The sequence below is a fragment of the Cucurbita maxima genome, unplaced genomic scaffold (genome assembly GCF_002738345.1).
Source record: "Cucurbita maxima cultivar Rimu unplaced genomic scaffold, Cmax_1.0 Cma_Scf00038, whole genome shotgun sequence".
Taxonomy (NCBI): Eukaryota; Viridiplantae; Streptophyta; class Magnoliopsida; order Cucurbitales; family Cucurbitaceae; genus Cucurbita; species Cucurbita maxima.
In genome coordinates this window covers 1,121,332-1,136,103 of record NW_019272054.1, presented here as the reverse complement: position 1 = coordinate 1,136,103, position 14,772 = coordinate 1,121,332, and the positions used below count along the sequence as shown (strand labels likewise).

General features: G+C 31.5%; 2 protein-coding genes and 1 long non-coding RNA gene across 3 annotated transcripts in view; all 3 read left to right on the top strand.

Annotated features, from left to right (window-relative positions):
- LOC111469105 (ubiquitin-conjugating enzyme E2-17 kDa-like) overlaps positions 1-1,192 on the top strand; it is a 5,611-nt gene extending 4,419 nt beyond the window's left edge. Inside the window, exons 4-5 of the mRNA XM_023114348.1 lie at positions 443-547; positions 836-1,192. Coding sequence (XP_022970116.1) covers positions 443-547; positions 836-979 — 249 coding nt within the window. The 3' untranslated portion in view covers positions 980-1,192. The remainder of the gene's footprint in view (positions 1-442; positions 548-835) is intronic.
- Positions 1,193-7,165: 5,973 nt separating this feature from the next.
- LOC111469071 (ethylene-responsive transcription factor CRF2-like) lies at positions 7,166-8,788 on the top strand. Its single transcript, XM_023114303.1, has one exon. The coding sequence runs from the start codon at positions 7,662-7,664 to the stop codon at positions 8,610-8,612; it is 951 nt and encodes a 316-aa protein (XP_022970071.1). The 5' UTR covers positions 7,166-7,661; the 3' UTR covers positions 8,613-8,788.
- A 3,810-nt stretch (positions 8,789-12,598) lies between these two features.
- On the top strand, positions 12,599-13,848 carry LOC111469114. Its single transcript, XR_002714820.1, has 2 exons — positions 12,599-12,715; positions 13,260-13,848. It is a non-coding gene; the product is annotated as an uncharacterized LOC111469114 (long non-coding RNA).
- Positions 13,849-14,772: the final 924 nt, after the last annotated feature.

Sequence of the window (14,772 nt, the reverse complement as noted above, 5' to 3'; positions counted from 1 at the left end):
CCCCCCCCCCCCCCCCCCTCCCTCCCTCTTCCAGTCAGTTTTGAGTTGGTCTCAAATGAGACAAAACTGACTCGTTGGAGTCAAACCTTGATTAAATGACCAAAGATAATACATGTTTTTCGTATATTCCACCAAGTTTTTGATGTTTACTGGACTATTCCTTCCTCAAATTCGTACTGAGTTTGTGACTTTATCAGAAAACCACCTCAATTTACTTGATAGTTTGATAGTGATCTTGGTCATATTAATTACAGATCTCACTAGCACATACTTTCGTAAGTTGTGTTAACCAAGTCTACATGTTTCTGATTTAGGAACTTGGGTATTTACCAATAAATGTCAATGCCTAGTTGTATTACTCCATTTTATCCAGTAAAATAATTCACTCAATTCCTCATAATATGTAATTGATAGCTAAAGTTGAGTTCATCAACTCATGCAGGTTGCATTCAGAACAAAGGTCTTCCATCCCAATATCAACAGCAACGGCAGCATATGCCTTGACATACTTAAGGAACAGTGGAGTCCTGCACTAACCATTTCCAAGGTTGTCACTCTTTGCATAGACAAGAAAAGAATTATGAGTATTGGGGGAAATAATACTTATTGCAATTTTGATTCATGCATTGATATTACGAGATTCCAGATCAGTTAGGGAGGAGAACAAAACACCCTTTATAAGGGCGTGAAAACTTCTCCCTAACATATGTATGCATTTTAAAAATTTTAATGGAAGCCCAAAGAGGACAACCTCTCCCTAGCATACGCGTTTTAGTATACTACTAATTGGTCGTCATATATTTTAAACATAGGGTGTTATGTTTTGTACCCGCAGGTGTTACTTTCGATCTGCTCGCTGCTAACAGACCCGAATCCTGATGACCCTTTGGTGCCAGAGATCGCGCACATGTACAAGACTGACAGAAGCAAGTACGAGGCAACTGCGAGAAGCTGGACCCAGAAGTATGCTATGGGGTAGTAGTGCGCTGCTTAGTGTTTAGAGGTGGGATTCTTTCCCAAATGGCTTTTACTTGAATTTAATATGGTTGAATCTGCTGCCTCTTTTATCCAATGGGTTTAGTTATGTTTCCCTCCTGAAAACGCTGCCTGTTCTAAACCTGTTTGTATGGATAAACAAATTTATCTTTAATCTTCAGAGTTTATTCCAATAAAACCCTGTTCTGGACCTGCACGCACCTAACGTTCTAAACCTGTATCTATAATTATTATTATTTTATTCTCATTCAGACTATAATATTATTAAAAGCAAAAGCTACAAGAGTAGGTCGAAGGTGTCATGAGCTTCATTCGTACGCTATTCATGGTTTTCCTTGCAAATAAAATAAGCATTATTTTTATTTTATCTAATAATTTATTAATATTTTTAAAACTAAAAAATCTAATAATTTTGTTTGCTTAAAAACATTTCCAAATCCATACCAACTATTGGCTACAAAATCTTTTTTGTATTATTTTATAATGAATTATGAAAAAGAAGTATAATAAACAATTTTGGAGGATTTTTTTAGAATTAAAAAGAAGAAAAAAATAAATAAAGAAATTAAAGGCAGCCGACAAAGAGGTCGTGGTAATTCACTTTCCATAAAATCAGGTCTTCTGATGCCTCGGTTTCAGGAAAAAAAACCACTTCACCTCCACTCCCATTATAAATATTACTAAAAATTTGGTTTAGAAATTAAAATTAAATGAAATGACAACTTTATCAAATAAGTTTAGGGTTTTAAAATTAGGAGAAACCAAATAAATAAAAAAAAGAAAACGAGAACGTTATCAAACAAGCCTCCAACTTTTAAATAGAGGTATGCACACGTTGGGTTAAGGAAATTTTTTAGACTAACTCGAACTTTTGAATTGATTGGGTTGGTGATCTGACTAACCCGAATGAATTTTACAATTTAACCCAACTCAACCTCCTATTTTCTCCGAGTTTGGTTGTTGGGTTATTTTTTAATTATTAAAAATAATTACTTATCTATCGCACATTTTACATTAATGATTAAAATTTTATAAGGTTCAAACATCAAACATTCACAAATTACAAACTGATAATCAATTTTTTTAAAAAAATCAACCAATCTAACCAATTTGGAAAAGGAAAAGGAATATAAATTAATGATGTTTGTAATGATTTCTTTATGATTTTGATGTGCTTAAAAAAATAATAATAAGTGATTGGTGAGAAATTGGAAAATACATGGTTTCACATTTAATGTCTCCAATTTGTAATCAATGGGTTAGCCTCCAACATATTTATTAATAACCAACACATTAATAACCCCTCCACCCAACTTTGACTCTCATTCTATGCCCCAATTTATACCATTTTCACTATTATTAATTCAACCCGGTTGTGTTGGAATCAAAGATATACTCGTTCTTTACGATCTTCCGTACAAAAGTTTATATCTGTTCTATTTATTGATTTCGATTTGTTTTGGTGCATATTTTAGTTACAGGTCCTAAAAATTTACATTAGGGTTGGAAATTTTGGTTGGTCTTCCGTTGATAAGAAATATTGTTTAATATACGAGATGGGACCGTTCATCTGCTCTTTCTTTTTCCTTTTTTTAAAAATATAATTGTATATTAAATAAATTTTAAAGAAAAATAAAAAAATAAGTCTATTTGAATGATTTAGTATAGATGAATGAGAGTTTGAAAACAAATCAAATCATTTGCCAAGACGAACATTATTGCTAAATGGTAACAAAATTATTGTTTGAATAATTAATATAAATGGAAAAAAAAAATCCAATTAATGGCAACTTTAAGTGATTTATTTATTTATTTATTTATTTATTTGGAGCACCCAAACCCAAGGTTTAAGGGTCAATCTAAATATTTAATTTTATTTTCCACTCACCATTTTATTATTGCACGCCAATTTTTAATTTATTATAATTCATTTGTGGGATTTAAAATTTCATTTATTTTTTATTCGAAAACGCTCAACAGTCCTTTCAGACTCGAGCATAGTACACAATAGAGTCTTCCTTGAAGTTTATGGAGTCCTCAAACAGTCTCTTATTTATAATTCTCGAACAAAGTATCCCTTTTGTTCGACATTTAAAAATTCTAATAACATCACTAAATTAAGAGCAGTTGTTAGGATCACACAACAGCACACACTCATGAACATAAAAAATAGGAGAGAGAAAATGAAAGGAGAATATATTGACTAAAGATTTATATGGATGACTTTAATTATGTACATTATTATAATAGATACATAAAGTACATGTTTAAATGACGGTCGAGGTGGTATATATAAATATATTATTTTCAATAATAATGATAAATAAATGACGAAATAGTTTTGGAGATTTTAATTATTATTGTTATTTCGTACGTTCCGAACAAAAATTGTTTTTTTTTATTTTATTTTTAAATATAATTTTGTTTTTTCTTTTGCTTTTGGGGCAAAAGTAAAAAGTCTTATCTTTCAAAGCCTACTTTAGCAAAAACAAAAAATTCCTTTATTACTTTAGGGGAAATTAAATTATAATTTAAAAAAGGAATTAGCAAATTTTCATTCTATGAGCTTAGGGAGAAATTTTGCTAACTAGTCCCCAACATATTTTAAAATTAAAAAGAAAAATCATGTGCAGTTGCCACGTCAGCAACTCGACATCACGTGACCAAACACATTGTTACAGTGTAAAAGCTTGTATGTGGGACCCACTATTTCTCTCTCTCTCTCTCTCTCTCTCTTCATTTATCATCTCTCCGTATTTCGATGACTGACCGTACACGTCTCATTATTTTATTATTATACAAATTTTTTAATCAATATTTAATTTTATTTAAATCGCAGATAAAATTACCAAAAACAAAATATTTCTTAAATTAAATGGGAAATTTTATTAATTGGGTAAATTCGAAAATTTATTAATTAATTTATATACTTATTATTTACCTACTTACTTTTAGAAAAAATTGGATTATTGTGACATTATTTAGATTTTTTTTTTAAATTGTGCTTTAAATGAAAATTCTTAAAATTAGATTGAATTAATTTAAATTTATTGATAATTTTAAATTATATATTACCTAAGATATTATATATATATTTTTTACTCATCTTTATCTCACCCTCCTTAATTAAAATAAATTTGTAATTATTTGACAGGTAATTTTCCACTAAAATTATAAATTTTAATTAAATATTTAAAAATAAATAAATATTTTATTTTTAATAAAAAAAAATTAATAAATGACTTGAAATTAGCGTAATAAAAAAAATTATGATTGGATTAGATTAAATTCACTATTTAATAATGGATAGAAACAATTTAGAACTTGAATAATTGGGTTAGATTTAAAAAATACCCTGACCTCTACCTAACCCAATTTTCTTTCCACTCGTTCTTATAATTAAAACGAACAAATATTTTCAGGTGAGAATATTAGAGTATATTCTTAGCAAGTTTAATTAAAAAGCACAAAATAAATCAATGTTTTATAAGCATTAATGTGATAAAATTGAATGTTATTGTGACAATTAAATAAACCCATATGATACAAAATTAAATCGAAACATTATGGTAAAAGACCTAAGTAATGAATGGATCTAGGACATTGTGCTTATTTGACTTACCCCTCTTAATTAATATGTGTATTTTTTTTTTGTGGCTCAAAGTACTAATCTTGGGTACTATGCCCCGATTTATAATTAATTATAAATATCTCTTAAATAACATTATTAAGTGAAAATACTAATATACCCTTCCATTCATTTAAGAGTCCAGGTTTCTACGAGAAGAACGTATTGTTGTTTTTTTTTTTACTATGGGTTTCAGCTATCTCATTAATTACGACACAATTCAGTAATTAAAAAAAAGTCGAAAACATGGCCAACATGATAATACAACTTAACTATTTGAAGCGATTATTTAGCTATAATTTTATTTATTACATTAATCAAAATTATTTAATATTGTTGGATGACATGTCATTCTTAAACGATGCTAACGTAATATTCATACCATCTAATTAGAGGTAACAACAAAAGCTTATTTACCAATCATTGACTGACATGTGTCTGGCAAATCCGTAATAATAAGCCATGCAAAATTCGTATCCCAATATTCGAAGTCAACCACATGTAGGATTTTAATTTGGTCATGAGAGTTAAAAAAAATTATAAATATATTTAATTTGGAATTATATTATTTATTTAGATGTCGAATTAATTGAAGGAATATTAAAAAGGATTAGTAAGAAGACAAAAATCGCATAATTCGAGAATTAAAAGTAGAAAAATAAAAGAAATTGTATTATTAAAATGAGTTAAAACAGAGTGATTAACATGTAATATAATAACTAAATTACAAATAAAATATGCCAAATTGTTAAGACAAATCCACTTGTCCTTCCATTTTTATTTTACCTACTCCAATAAATGCTTTATACCCACATATTTTACCATAAGCTAACGTTAAAATATCAGTAACTTTCGACCCTCGTAATGTCTTAATATTTTAAAATACGTCTATTTTGACTCGTTGTAACAGCTTAAGACCATTGTCATTAGATATTGTCCGCTTTGACTCGTTTCATATTATTGTCACTCTCACGATTTTAGAACGCGTTTACTAGGAGATGTTTCTACACCCTTATAAAAAAAATGTTTGTTCTCCTCTTCAGTGGACATGAGATCTCACAATCCACCTCGCTTTAGGGATTAACTTCGTTGTCTCTCTCTAACCGATGTGGGATCTTATCTCACAATTCACCCCTTTAGAGGTCATCGTCTTCGCTGGCTCACCGTCCAGTGTTTGGATTTGATACCATTTATAACGGCTCAATGTCAATGTGTCTACTAGAGATAGATTTCCACAGGTTTAAAAAGAAGGTTTCGTTCCCTTCTTTAACAATGTGAGATCTCACCGTTCATAAAGTATTTAAAATAAAATATTACTAAATAATTAATTGTGATAAGATTTATAGCAAATAGGGTAAATTGTATTTGAAATTACTACACTAAATTGTTATTATTATTTAAGAATCGAGTTAAAAAAAATTATTTTAAATCTAAAAAAAGGGGGAAAAAAGAGAGTAAATTTTAATGTTTTGGAAATAATAAACATTAAATATTGCCACTCTATGGCAGCTGAAATTACGGATCAACCGACCCATTTATTACCGAGACCGTTCTGTTTTCTTCGTATATTGCCATTAACGCCGCCGCCACCCGATCGTACGGCTATTATTAACTCTATTTTCTCATATTTTTTCCATCCAATCAAAACACGACACGGCCTCACTTCTACCGAAATATATCTATGCCCTATGTACTCGAACTCAACTCCCCTGATTTTTTGCCTACAAAATAACAGCCTTTTCCCGCTCCTTTCTCAAAAGCACTGCAGAAGCCGAACAGACACTGTAGGGGTGCAGGCGGGTCCGTTCGGTTTGGTTTGGAGACAAAACCGAGCCGAACCGCCAAACCATAACAAAACTAAAAAAATCACCCATGTGTTGAACCGGTTTGTTTTCCTAACGATTAAGACTCAATAATTACGGGACTTTTTTTCTTATATAATTTAGCTTTATTATATTAATATACTTAGGTGCTCGAACATATACTTGTTTTATTAATATAATTTGATTTTATTTGAAAATTAAAATAAAATAAAATGGTGCATAGCTACAAATTGGAACTAGTCAATTTAAGCCTAATTTTAAGGGTTAAAATGTGAAGTAACTTCAATTAATTAGGGTTTTTAATTGATAATTAGAACATCATTAAACGGTGATTAAAGTAATTAAGGAGAAGGGTGGGAGAGTGGTGGTGGGGTTTAGTTGTTTTTAGTCAAAGTAGGACTGAAAATTGGTCTCTGCCACTCACGTGACCCTTTTTTTTTCTTTAAATTAAACTAAATCTTTTGCTGACTCAGCTCCACTCTCTACTTTCTTATTGGGGCCAATATTTTTCAAATGATCTCGCTCTGCCACGTGTCGCCACCATGCACCCCCTCCGCTTTATGCGGCGCTTCGCCTATCCTCTCCGCCCCTTCCCGGCTGAGCCAGCCACCGGAGATTTTTCCCGTTTTTTCATTATAATTACAAAAATAATAATAATAAATTATCGTATACGAATATACGGCCACTTGCGGCTGGGATCCTATAAAGAAAAGGTGGTTCCGATTGGCCACTGCGCTTCTTCTTCTCTGCAGCTTATTATCTCTTCGTCTTCTTCCTCTGTTCTTCCTCTGTTCTTCCCAGGAACGTAGGAGGTTACCAGATTTAGCAAAGTCTCTAAGAACAGCCCTTTCTTTGGAGCTTTCCAAGAAGAAAAAGAAAAAACTTTGGCTCCCTTTTGATTTTTCTGGTTTTTTTTCTGGGTTTTCCCATTTTTTGGCTCTGTTTCTGACTCTTTTTCTTTTACCTTTTGGGTGTTTGTAGCTTCAATCTCACGCTCGCACACTTCTTCCCTCCTTTTCCTTTTCGAGTCCAACTTTCCTCAAAAATTTCTCGTCCTTTAATGCCTTTTTAAACATGGTTTCAAAACCACATTAATGGTGCGTTTCACTTCGTTTCAGGGCTTCCTTTAACGTCTTCTTTTACCTTTCTTTATTCCTTCTAGTGACCCCATTTTCGTATTCCATCCCCCTTCCCTTCGCTTTCAATCACTCAATATGGGTTTCGACTCTGTTTTTGGCCGACCCATTAAATATTCAGAGCATCTGAACCATGTTAAGCTCACTTCAGTGCCGGAAACCAGGCAGAGGGTTGTACGGATTTCTGTTTCCGACGGTGACGCCACTGATTCCTCCAGCGATGATGAGCCTGAAATGTTTGGTCGTCAAAGAGTCAAGAAGTTTGTTAATGAAATTACGATCGAGCCGTCTTGTTCTGGCGAAGGGAACGGAATCTGGGGTGGGAACAGATCGGAGAGGATTGGACTGAGACGGTCGCCGGGGAAATGTGGGGTTTCGAAGAATCGACGTTCTGTGAAGCCGCTCATTGGGAAGAAGTTCCGCGGCGTGAGACAGAGGCCGTGGGGAAAATGGGCGGCGGAAATCAGAGACCCACTTCGCCGTGTACGCCTCTGGCTGGGAACTTACGACACAGCTGAGGAAGCTGCTATGGTTTACGACAACGCCGCCATTCAACTCCGGGGACCAGATGCACTTACTAATTTCACAACCCAACCGCCGAAATCCTCCTCCGGGAAATGCGCCGACTACAACTCCGGTGAGGAATCGAACAACAACATTTGCTCTCCAACCTCTGTCCTCCGATGTCCATCTCCGGCCATCGAAGAAATCCATTTGCAAATCCCCGGCGAGCCCGACAACTCTTGTATGTCGGAAAATCTCACGTCGGAATTCTCGAGCTGCTCCGACACCTTCATTCCCGACGACATTTTCGCCTTCGAAACTACGATTCCAACTTTATTCGACGAGTTAGGTGACGGTTCCTTCAACGACTTCTTCAGTGACGACGGTTCCTTCAACGGCGTGTTTCACAGTCCGGTCGAAGAAATCGGATCCGGGCTCGTGTTCGAATACCCGACTCCTCCTCCTGACGACTTCTTTCAAGACTTCAGCGATGTGTTCGGGTCGGATCCTCTCGTCGTCCTCTGAAGCTTTCCCGCCGCCGTCCAATCCATTTATCGGCAAAGTTTTGCTCCGGCCGGGATGAAAATTCGGTGTCGTATTTTATTTTGTTTATTAATTTGTAATCGTATTCGTATTTTTTTTTTCCCCTCTATAAACTATTATTAAATATGAACGAGAGAATGTCTCCAGCACTTTAACGGCGATGGACGGATTTGTCTACGTGTCCATTTAATTTTTCCGTTCCGTTTCTGCACTGTTTTTCCCTTTTTGGATTGAGCCACGTGTTCTTGTTCACGTGACCGGCACGCTTAGAAAAAGATAAGCCAAAGTTCTGAGCCTATAGAATCCCTCCAAGTTTTAAACAACAAAATTCGAATACACGTGCACAGCACACGTGTCAGTGGACTGAATCTACTTGTATTAAATGTAAGTGAAATTAATAAAAATGTTTTTAAATTTTATAATTTATCTAAATTTCTAAAATACTTTTTTTTTAATTCAAAAATATATTTACTATAAAAGTAATATTAACATCTTTTATTTTAATAAAAATAAAGAGTAGGAATATAATTTAAAAGAAATTAAAGTATCAAAACCTATTTAATATAAATTAAAAAAATTAAATTTGTAATTTGACTTATAAATTAATTTCTTTTATGTTGGACTAATTATTGTATTTAATCAATATATATAAGTAATTACGATTAATGTAAAAATATCATTAATTACAAAATTTATAATTTATCAGTATATTAGCATGTAAGTATTATAATTAACTAATATGTATCCAGGAAATACAATAATTTACCAATTATAATTTCAAACAATTATTTTATAAATTATTTATTTTGATCCCTAATTTAAAATTTCATCTAAACACATTATATATATATATAAACTCTCCAACTACCCCTAAAAGAATTATAGCATCTTATCTTATGTCTTTCAAAAAAAAAAAAAAAAAAACAGCATATTCTCATAAAATCACACATAGCAAGAAATAGAATATGATTTTTTTAAAATTATTTTTTATTATTAATACTATTTTTTATAATTTTATAGCTATTTTTTAAACATAGAAGCTAAATATATTTTTAAATTTTTAAAAAATTAAATTATATTAATGGGTCTAATAATTTCCAAAATTATAAGTAAAAATTTTTTTAATTTTTTTTATTTATAAATATTGATATTATTATTGAACTTTTTTGAAAGTTTAAGAATATTTTACTAATCTAATCCATACTTTAGTAATCTTTTATTTATTTATTTGGATAGTGTTTATTTAGAATAAAATTAAAAATATTAAGACTTCAACTAAATTTAATTATATTGACTACAAAATATTCGTTTGTGTCCAAATATAGAGAGAATCACTCATCAAATCACATAACATAAAGTTGATATTTATTTTCATAATGTAAATTCCAAATAATACCCAATGACTATATACTTTTTTAATCAAAATAATTTTTTTGAGTGTTTAATTGTGAATCCTTTTCAAAATTCCATAATATATGAAAATGACCAAAATATCCTTCTACTACCTCTCTCGAATTCAAAACAGCACGTAAAAATGTTTATTTAACCTGCAATGGCACAACCTTCTTTCAAACGAGACTGAATATTTTTCTTCCGAACCACACTCATCGACCTCTTATTGATATGAATTGCATGAAAATGATATTAAACCTATCTCAAACTTGTCCTTCTAGAAATTGTTTTTGATAAATAAGTTAAAAAGAAAAATTTGTGAATTCCAATGCACGTAGGGTAATAGTGAAATTGATGGCTATTATAGTGGCACAAAATTCCAAAGGTAAAGGAAAGAATGATGTTGGAATGAATCAGGGCCGTACACGTAATGTCGGTCAGTTTTTAACGGTTTTCCAGTCCCAATTTCCCACTGGCGTTGTCCCCTTCCATATTTTAATTTCTTAATTTTTAGTTTTTAATATGATTATAATTTTAAATTTAGTAACATTAAAAAAAAAAAAAACGGTTAAATCATAATAAGAATTTGTAAGATATGGAAATTAAACTACTAAGAATAACTTAAAATTAATCATTAATAAAAATACTAAAAGTATTTTTTAAAATTAGAATTTTACAATTATTTTAAAATACGTGACAATATTAGAATATTCAAGAACCAGTGTTGATTTGTAGATATAGTCTTCACTTACTTAAAAGCGAGAAATAAGTAAAATCTAATAATGTCCCAAAAAATGGAGGAAAGTGTTATACCAACCGAGTCAAATTTAAATTTTGAATCCTATATCAAGATTTGAATTAAATCAAAATTTAATATTATTATTATTATTATTATTTTTAAGTGAGAGATTTAATGAATGAGTACCCATAAATGCATAAAAACTTTAGAGAATTAAATATTGACGGCTAAGAGTGGTGAATTATGTCTTTATTCTTTACCATTATTTTTAAATTATGGGCAACAATTAAAAAAAAACTTTTATTTTTTTTTCTTCAAATAAATGCTCTATTATAAATATTACTTACTTCGGATTTTTTTGCACTAAAAAATCTCGAGTTAAAGTTCGAGCTACCGTTAAGCTTTAACTCATTTTTCGTTAGTACAACTTAAAGGTTTTTTTAACTCGAGATTGAGCTATAATTACAATTTGTTCTTTTAGTTTGTAATTTCTATTTTCTTCTAATAAATTTTAATATAATGGTAATTAAGGGCTAAAGAAAAATCCAATTAATTTATTTTTCATATATGTGAGTGAAGTAAAAAATTGAGATATAAGAGATTTATTTTTTTGGTTGAAAAAATAATTTAGATATGCAGAAAATAAATAGGCATAAGAGCTGTCGCTTTCACTATCATTATTATAATATCCAAGTGGCCACTCTGCACGCTGATCAATATTAATAAATGTAGACTTTATTTCATAATAATAATAATAATTATTATTATTATTCACTCATTAAATGGCTTCATTACTTTACAGTTAATTCTTTCGGCAATTCCCTAATAATGACAATAATGAATGTAAAAAAAGAATGTTGAAAAATATTATTTTGGTCATTTGAAAATAATAATTACAATAATAAAATCTTAGTTTGGTCTTAATAAATACATATTGTTTGTTTTATTAACTTTTTTTTTTTTTTAAATAAGTTAATCGAAAGTGCATTATAAATTAATTATTATATTATTATATTTTGCTTATGAAAGATTAATGAATGTTTTATATATTTTTATTATTTATTTTTTCTTTTTGGAACGAATATATTTTTTAAAAAATGGAAAAAAAAATTCTCCGAACCTGATCCATGGGCTCATTGGGCCAATTTCTGATTTGGGCCCATTCCTGAGGCCCTATATTTTGTTTTTTTTTTCCTCTGAAAAGTGGCCCATTCCTGATCCACTGGCTCGCACGTGCGAACCTATTCTCCAGAAAATTTTGGAATTTGCGGAAACCTCTTCTTTTAGCCGCGGCATTGTTTTCGATTCCTTGTTGATTTCCGCCATGGATGAACCTCGATCTCCGCCGGTTTGCGCTCAGGAAGCTCTCGATTTGCTTAATTGCGTTACGGAGTCTCCCTTCGATCAACAGAAATGCTACCGTCTCCTTCATTATTTGCGAGAATGCGTGATTAGCAAGGTAGTCGTTCCCTCTCTTCAATTTCCCTAAGACTGCATTGTTTATTTCTATGTTCTTGTAATCAATTGGTGCTGTTTATAGAATTCTCGAATTAGGTCGTCTAGCTCTCGGAATAGGATTTGCCGAGTAATTGTTGAAATTTTGTTGCGTTCTCATCGGAGTTCAACTTGTGATTCAGCTATTATGTTTGGATTGAAATAGTTTTGATTTCATGCGAATTTTCTTTGAATCGTTCCTTCGACAGAAAGTGAAGAAGTTCTCTCTGACTGATGAAGAACAAACAAAACAAATGAAGAAGAATGCTTGAAGGAAGGAATTGTAAGAGGATATTGTTCATCTTAAAGGAAAGGTATGAATATCTCCATTTCTAGGAGATATTCATACCTTTCCTTCCAATTACTGAGAATTGAATTCTATCAAAAGAGTGGCCATTGAGTTCAACAATAAATTGTGTTACTGAAATCTCAAAGATTCGTCTATTCCCCTTTCTATCAGGTTCTTCTAACAAATCCATCCCTCTCATTACTCAGCTATATACTTGGAACGAATTTCTTGAGAAAAACATTAGTTATCCCAAGAAGCTTGTCTAGATCAAATTTGTTTCATTTATAATCTTCTAAGTGTAGGGATCAAATAGACACAAACCTCAAATCTTAGAGAGATTTATCAAAAATAGGCATAAGCATTAAACAGCAAGCATTCAAATTAGAGGTTTGAAAGTTTGTAGTCCAAAAAGATAGTCTCCATTATGATTGCATTCTTCTACATGTAAAACTCAGTTCTTGACATTAAACCAGAAAGAAAAAAAAAAAAAAAAAAAGTGATAAATTCTTGAACCCCATTTTTAAATTCCAGCTCTGTGATATCTGAATCTAGTTATTTTGTGGATGAAATTTAGAAACTGATAGAAAGGTCGGCTGAATGGATAATGTAAGTGAGCACCAAGGCCAACAGCATCAGTACATAGGCAATCCCCTGGTCTATGCTTGTCCCTGCAAATTAGCATAACAATAATTGTCATCATTTATGAAATTCATAGGTGGAGAACTTGAAAACCATGATTCAAATGAGGAAGAAGAAGAAGAAGAACTAACCATCGCTAGCAGCAGGAGGTTGGGCCGGAGCCAGAGATTGAGCAGAAGCAGGGAGAAGCATAGCCAAAACAAAAACAACACCAAATAAAACGCCAAAGGGGATCTTATTAGCAACGACCGCCATTGTTAAAGGAAGAAGAAGCTTCTAGGTGAAAAAACAAGATAATTTGAAATGGAAGAACGAAATCTCTCTCTGCAACGTCTCTCAGAAATGTAAGAAGTTGAGACGAAACCTCCTGCAGGGGCTCCGGAGAGCCGCAGCAGAGAGAGATTAAATAGGCCGAGTTGATGATTTGAAGCTGTCAAAAGGGAGGGGTGGTTGAGGGCCACCGGCCAGTTGACAGTTCCGGAGACAGCGACGACGGCGTGGCAATGGCGGTGTGGCTCTCAATCAAATGAGGCTCTGGATTTTATAGCGCCCATTTGGTCTCCAGGCCTTAACGTTGCAACTGCAATGGCGTGTGAATCTCTGGTTTCAAAGTTTCTTTTTTGGGGGGTTTGTTTGAAATGGTCTATGGGCTTCATTTGGATTCTCATTGTTCGTTTTTCTGTTTTTTTCCTCCGTCTTTCCATTATTTTAGAGGTCCATCTATAGTTTTATTTTATTTTATTTTATTTATTTATTTATTATTATTATGAGCTACTCATCCTGAATTTTGCCATTTATTTTCTAAATATTTCTGGTTAATTACAATATTATGCATTTAACTTTCGTAAATATTTCAAAACCTATCATTTAAGTAGATATCATTTAAGTTATTCAAGTATCGAATAAAGGGTCTACTCTATTTAAGTACTCCAAAGGAGGTGAGTCTCGATTAAGGGGAGGTTATTTGAGGACTCCATAAGTCTTATGGGAGAAGACTCTATAGTCTCAAGATGAGTCTCACATTTGCTAAGATCATGTAATTACACGTAAAAAAAATATTATCTCCAGAGTTTACACTAAAAGTAAACAATATCATATGGAATTATATAGAATTTTGCAATTTTTGATAATTTTATTTTAAAAAATTAAAAAAAAAAGTATTTTGAATAATTATATTATATATTAAATTCAAACGACAAGTTGTCAAAAACAAAACTAGGGTCGTTTGTTCTAACACCTTTCAAATCTGCAATAAATTTGATGTTTTTTTTTGGAGAATTGTTAATGCCGTGGATGAATGGAAATGGTATTTTTCAAATTAAATGCAAAACTTAGACTTTCTGTTTTAAGTTTTATTTTTTTCTCTGAGAAATCGAACCATATCAACATTTGAAATAGTTATCTATGTTTTATCCCGACCCTGACTCAACTGAGATTGGTAAAATAAATTTTATTTGATGATTTAAGAATATTCAAAATTGAATTTCTAATTTATATGAAAAGTTACCTATATTTTAAGTTATGTTCATATCGACATCCCTTTTTTACATTAAGTGTCGGTTTTGGAATGAGCTTCAAATTGTCTTTCT

Coding starts and splice junctions, on each gene's coding strand:
- LOC111469071 (XM_023114303.1), top strand. CDS start 7,662: ATGGGTTTCGACTCTGTTTTTGGCCGACCCATTAAATATTCAGAGCAT.